The sequence below is a fragment of the Carassius auratus genome, chromosome 35 (assembly GCF_003368295.1).
Source record: "Carassius auratus strain Wakin chromosome 35, ASM336829v1, whole genome shotgun sequence".
Classification (NCBI taxonomy): Eukaryota; Metazoa; Chordata; class Actinopteri; order Cypriniformes; family Cyprinidae; genus Carassius; species Carassius auratus.
In genome coordinates, this window is record NC_039277.1 from 13,065,548 (window position 1) to 13,072,190 (window position 6,643).

Consider the following 6,643-nt stretch of genomic DNA (forward strand, 5'->3'; position numbering starts at 1 on the left):
ATATTAAACTTAACAGTGAAGTTCATTTATGAACTGACTTATATTTAGAAAAACTGAAGTGACTGTATGCAAATGAAGACTCATTAGTCAAGCACTTTCAAATAGAGAAAACTCTTAAGAAAGATGGTAATATCAGAAAAGCACTACGTTCTTGGAAAACATTCCATCCACAGGCAACAACAAAGACAGTCATGAAAAGTATGAAACACAACAGCAGAACTTAAAGCTCTTATAGAGCAACAACCCTATTTGTGATAAGCACAATCTATCAGGACCTGACTGAAGCAGCTGCTTTCTAGATACAATACAACATTAATATTCATATGCAGACACAGTGACACTTCATCAAAGCAAGTTATGACAGTTAAATAATCCTCATTTAAAATGAAGATGAATATTATCTTATCTGCTGATAATGGTGCCAAAGATATCAAGTTCAGTCAGAGCAGTATGGCATTTTGTTGAGATGAAAAAAAGAAAGTGGCATAATCTATCTCTATATATAGTAATAATTAGATAAATAAATAAAAAGTGACCACAGATTAAGGAAGCGGTAGTGTTTTCTCTCTCTCTTTCTTTTTCCTCTTTCTTCGGAGTACAATTTCTCACATCAAACCAAAAAACAGACAAATTAGCCTTGCAAATCCTATAAATCCTTATGAAGGAGATTCAGACTTTCAATTCAAATTACTGGGACACTGAATAAACATATTTATAATAATGTCATGGACAAAATCTAATATTCAGTGGAGAATCTGCATTATACCTAATCTGAAAGCATTGTCTCTGTAGACACAATTGATTCTTTAAACAGACCCTTTTCCCCACTGGAAATACAATAGCTAATGAAGTCTCTAGAGAGCTTGACCAACAGAAGAGATATTAATGGAACAAAATGCATGGCGACAACTGAGACGCAATATATTTTTTTTCTCTAAAGAAGATAGTAACGTGGAACAATATTGCCACCTATTGGTAAAATTAACGCACCGTCCATCCTAGTGATTCTCACAGCATTTCCACTTTAAATACACGCATGTGTTGATGAATAAAGCAAGTTATCGTCGCTACGTGAATGCTATTGCAAAACAAGAAATTAAAATTAAAATATGTGCGTAAATAAAAATAAAAAAATAATAAAATAAAAATTATATATATATATATATATATATATATATATATATATATATATATATATATATATATATATATATATATATATATATATATATATATATATATATAAATAATGAAATAAAATAATCTTATTTTAGATATTTTCTTGGAAGGGGTCTCAAAAAAGTGCTGTATTAAAGTATTTAAACGAATAAATAATAATTAATATTGATGAAAATATATTTGAATTAATTGTTTAATAAATATATCAATACGTCCAGCTTCAGAGATTTGAAGTAAAAAAAAAAAAAAAGGCCCATCATAACCTGTATAAAAACATAAATATGCGTTCAGTACGAGTAACAGTTACAGGGCCTGTATTTTGAAAGTTGATAAAAGTTTCAACAGGAAGTCACTTTACTGCAGCGAAATCAAAAGCGTTTGAACAGTTTCGTGCCTTTTGATTGTAGGGTTATAGCTCACTGACAGGATTTTTGAATGGATCTGCCCTGTCCAGAGTGGGTTCTGTATGTCGAGCAGAAATGGACGGAACTGAAAACCGAAGGAACTGAGCGCTTTTGCCGTCTGACAGATATAGATGCCATATTCAACTACGGGCTGTCATTAATACGGTCAGCACTGTGGAATTAGATAAGTTAGATAAAGTGATTAATACTACACTACTTTTTTATATTATTGCTGCACGAGTTATTATACGTTATTCAAATGGAGTGGCAAAAATCTACAAATGTTTAAATATTAGCTATATATCCGTTTCTTAATAAATATAAATATTCTACCTACCTTTTGTCATTTGTCCATATTTTAGCCCAGAAGATCTCAATGCCTTTTCTAGACTCTCAGAGAAGTACTCCGTACAAAAATCTCCCGAGAGGGCACCTGAATTTAGACAGCAGGGAAACCTAAGCTTCAAAGTGAAGGATTATACATCCGCAGCATTGTATTATTCCAAGGTAATGAAAAGACGCGATCTAAACACCTGCTTCATATAACATTACTTAAGTAAATGTAATATGTGTACAAAGTCGTTTTGTCGTCTTATTTTGGTGTGGTTATAAATGTTCCCTTACTGCTGCTTAAGATGCATCAACCGCGTTAATTTCCACGAAAAGTTTCGACTTTGTTGCACTATTACCTGCCATTGCTTTATTTATTCAAGTAACCAAACATAGCTGTAGGAGGCTCAACCAATGAAGTGGGTTTGGCAAGGGCTTATGTTCTTGTCTGACCAATGAAAAATTTAATTGGAGTGGAGGAAACCTGTTTGATAGCAGTCTTTTGTGGCTCTTAAAGTGATAGTTCACCCCAAAATGAAAATTTTATGTTCATCTGCTTTACCCCCAGGGCATCCAAGATGTACAGTAGGTGACTTTGTTTCTTCTATAGAACACAAACCAATATTTTTAAGTCAAACTGTTGCAGTTTATCACTCTTATAATGTAAGTGGATGGGAAAAACATACAATGGTTAAAAAAAAAGAAAAAAACAAATTAGACACAAAACGATCACTCTGTGCAAGAAACTGAACAGTATTTATATAGTTTTTTTTTTTCTTACCTCTGATTCACGCAATATCTGAACTGTCAAAACTCTCCTGGGCGCATCCTTCTATGTATGTTCTCAGCAGGAGGTGCATTATGCGTTGTCTTCCTTTATGGTGAATCGCAGACTTATAAGTGCATTACTGCCACCTATCTTTCGAGTGAAAGAAGGCCTCACGCGCCTGCTTCTGAGAACACACATAGAAGGACGAGCCAAGAATCTGTTGTGGAGGCACAGTGACATTGTGAATTTGTGAAGTTAATCATCGTGGCTAAACGTTTTATGCTGGTTTGAGCTTAATGTTTGCATTACACTGATAATGGTTTGGATTTCAAATGGCAGATGGTACTGTGACCATAATATATTCCCACTCTCTCTGTTTGATTTTTTTAGGGTGTTTGCCATGCTGACAAGAATAGAGAAGAGATATCACTGTGCTATGCTAACCGTTCTGCTGCCCTCTTTTACCATGGACTCTACAGAGTAAGAGTCTGTCTTATGCATCACAAAACATTATTTTTTTTTTAGCCATTCAAATAAGAACATGGCACCTTATTAAATGCACAGCTGACGCATCTATACAAGTTTAAGTGATTATCTCCTTTTTTTCCAGGAATGTCTTGAAGACATCCGGCGCGCTTTGGAGGCTGGTTACCCAAGCCATCTGCAGGACAAGCTGAGAGCTAGACAGACCGCATGCCTGAGCCAGCTTAAGAAACCTGAAAAATCCAACCAGACAACCACAAATAATCAAACACCACCATGCCAGAAAATCAGAAACACTAGGAGTTGTATTTCACCTGGTGTGTCTGTATACTTTAGCCCTGAGAAAGGTCGTCACATATTAGCCACCGAAAATAAGACCGCTGGTGAGGTCATTCTGGAGGACGAGGCTTTCTGTTGTGTACTTATACCAGGAAAGACATTTAATACTGAAAACCGACACTGTCACCACTGCCTGAGCCAATCACTGAGCTTTGTGCCATGTCCAAACTGCAGTTACGTTCGGTACTGTGGAGAGAGCTGTCAAAAAGACGCTTGGCAGAGCTGGCACCGATGGGAGTGCCATATTGGAGCAGATCTGTTGGCCATTGGGGTTTTGGGACATCTTGCACTAAGAGTGGCCCTGAAAGCTGGACAAAATGAGGTCAAAAGGGTGAAAAAAAGCACTTCAGAAGAAGACCATGTGACATGTAGCTCTTATAAAAGTGATTTGCCAGTCAAGTTGAGTCTTGGAGATCCCTGTGGAGGAATTTCAGACTGTTATCACGGCAACACGTACATGAGCATCTATAGCCTTTTACCACATGTGGCACAACACTCCCCCAGCTCACGCTTCTTATTAGCGATTACCATGGCAATGCTTTATAGGAGACTGCAAGGTGGACCCCCACCGGACATGTGGGCATCTTGCGAGAACAAAGGAGTTAGTGGAACCTGGGAGCCTGAGATGAGTGTGTTGGGAGCCACAGCTCTGAGACACATGATGCAGCTTAGGTGTAACGCTCAAGCAGTCACTGCTGTGATGGTCAAAGGTTAGACAGAACTCATGCTTAAACACAAACTGCAATTTAATACATTTGATTACTGAATATTCATTATTGTTGATCTTTTTTTTCTCAACTCTTACAGAAGAAAGTAGCATGGCTGTTCAGTCGAGTAGTGAAATCCGCATTGCCACAGCAATTTTTCCTGTTCTCAGCCTGCTTAACCACTCCTGCAGTCCAAACACAAACATCTCTTTCACCACAGGCTTTCAGACTGACCCACTCAATCAGTTCGTTTGTTCTGAAGATAACGATGACCATCCCAAGAACTCTCACAGTTGTGTGAAAGCCACTATACGTGCTTCAAAAGATCTTACTCCAGGACAGGAGATTCTGCACTGTTATGGTATTATGTAATCTTGGGATTATAATTTTTGGGGAATTTGGGGGGATTCATCCGGAAACAGCTGTCATAAATGTCATTTTTCTCAGGTCCTCACTGTAGCAGAATGGAGGTGAAGGAACGTCGGCGCCTCCTGCTGGAGCAGTACTATTTCCACTGTAACTGTCGAGCCTGTCAAAGAGACCTATTAGAAGGAAGCCAGAAAGCGACAGAAAACGCAGCCCCAGGGCTGAAGTGTGTAAAATGCGGAAAGCCTCTTCAGGTAAACTTTTGCAGAAAAGCACACCTGATCATTTAGGTGGTTCATTGTGTGGTATCTTAATGTATGGTGTACATTTCAGTCCCATATGGATGGGTACAAGTGCTCTTGGCCGTCCTGTGGTCATCAGATCACTAGTGCTGATGTGCAGAACACACTAAAGGCTTTACAGAGTCTATTGGATAAGGCATTTCATCTCATGGAGCAACACAGATTAGGTACAGCCTCAATTTGAATCACAATCTATTTTGTGTATTTGCAAAATATCCATAAGTATACATAATGTTTTCATGTTTTGCAGACGAGGCCCTAAAAATCCTAAAATCAGCTTCTTCTCAGGCAAACAGCATGCTAACAGAGATTCACCCTCTCCAAGGAGAGCTAGCAGATGTAACAGCTCGTGTGTACGCCACCGCCGGTGAGAATAAGAGTGTGATGCAAATTGTACCTTTATGACACTGTAAGATATGTAAATGTTCTACAGCAGTGCTATATGGCCTTTTGAATAATTAAATAAGTAACATCTGAGTTCATAAAAGGAAAATGTATAGTATGATTATTATTATTAATTTTCTAACAGGTGAATGGAGTCTGGCTTCATCTAGTCTTAAGCGTAGCATTGTTGCCATTCAGGTCCAGTTCGGAGAGGACAGCATTGAGCTGGGACGACAGCTATTTAAACTAGCACAGCTACATTTCAACGGGTAAGATCTCAATGTGTCAAACTCTCTGATGAGACTTCTTATACTCCTCACCTCAGCGTCACTTTTTCCTTTGACAGCGGAGACTGTGGTGCGGCTCTCTCTGTGATTCCCAGGGCCCATAAGCTCCTCTCTCTCCACTGTGGCCCTCACTGTGAAGAACTACAGGAACTGTGTGAAATGGAACGGTGTCTGCAAGGACTTCTGTGAAATGAAATAACATCTAAAACTTAATGATATTTTCAGCAAATGTGATACTCTCAAAGCCTGCTTTTCAGATTTCAGTATTAAAAGTTATGAATCAACAATGTGCTAGTTTATTGGAGTTCTTGGTGCCCCAGCTATTATTGCTTACTTCTTTGCACAAAGAAAAGAAAAGAAAAACTAATTTCTGGATGTAAAGAATTTATAATAAATATAATTTAAAACCTGATTTCACCTCTAGATGGTGGTCTTTAACAACATCCATGTGTATATGTGCATGGCACATTTACGTGTAAAAAAAAAAAGACCTAATGCATCACTTTTAGACTATGATTGTACTCCATATTCCGATTTAGCCTGTTATTTGACATCATTAAAAGCTATTTGTAATTCATACTGTACCATCACGTCATAATATCCCTCAGGAAACACTTAAGAAAAAGTAGAATCCTGCGCTCTTGCATATTTAATGTGCTTCAGTACATAAACAACGGAAGGAGAACCTCTTAAAACATTTAGTTCATCATATTGCTGTCGGCTTATACAGTGGGATCCCTTGAAGTCAGATGTGCTAGAAGAAAATGTATCGCCAAACTCCCATTCAATAATACAAAAAGATCATACATTCAAGGAAAATTGTTGTGAATTAGTTATTAGGCTTAAACAGATTAATCTTGCCCACATTCACTCATCTCTCTACATTGGTTCAATAATCCATTAAAGGCCATTGATGCCACTGACATTTTATGTTGCTAATGGACTCTCACACAATTAAGAGTGTAGCCCATGGGACGATCTTTGTGCCCGCAAGAAAGTAAACCAGCCTCGATGTACTTCTTCAAAAAGAATAACAACTGGTAAATGGCAACACAAGCCAGTGGATTTAGCAGGTTCATCAGTCTTGCGACCA

The 6,643-nt window shown here is 37.8% G+C and overlaps 1 protein-coding gene across 1 annotated transcript; it reads left to right on the forward strand.

The window, feature by feature from the left end:
• The first annotated feature begins 1,501 nt into the window (after nt 1-1,501).
• On the forward strand, nt 1,502-5,884 carry LOC113054483 (SET and MYND domain-containing protein 4-like). Its single transcript, XM_026220066.1, has 10 exons — nt 1,502-1,748; nt 1,946-2,090; nt 3,073-3,162; nt 3,293-4,214; nt 4,312-4,572; nt 4,659-4,831; nt 4,911-5,046; nt 5,130-5,246; nt 5,409-5,532; nt 5,610-5,884. The coding sequence occupies exons 1-10, from the start codon at nt 1,615-1,617 to the stop codon at nt 5,737-5,739; spliced, it is 2,232 nt and encodes a 743-aa protein (XP_026075851.1). The 5' UTR covers nt 1,502-1,614; the 3' UTR covers nt 5,740-5,884.
• The last annotated feature ends 759 nt before the right edge of the window (nt 5,885-6,643 follow it).

Excerpts from the sequence above, each read along its gene's own strand:
- LOC113054483 (XM_026220066.1), top strand. The coding sequence starts at position 1,615 with ATGGATCTGCCCTGTCCAGAGTGGGTTCTGTATGTCGAGCAGAAATGG. Across the intron at positions 5,047-5,129 it reads CATGGAGCAACACAGATTAG|ACGAGGCCCTAAAAATCCTA; the intron begins GTACAGCCTCAA and ends CATGTTTTGCAG. Across the intron at positions 5,533-5,609 it reads GCACAGCTACATTTCAACGG|CGGAGACTGTGGTGCGGCTC; the intron begins GTAAGATCTCAA and ends TTCCTTTGACAG.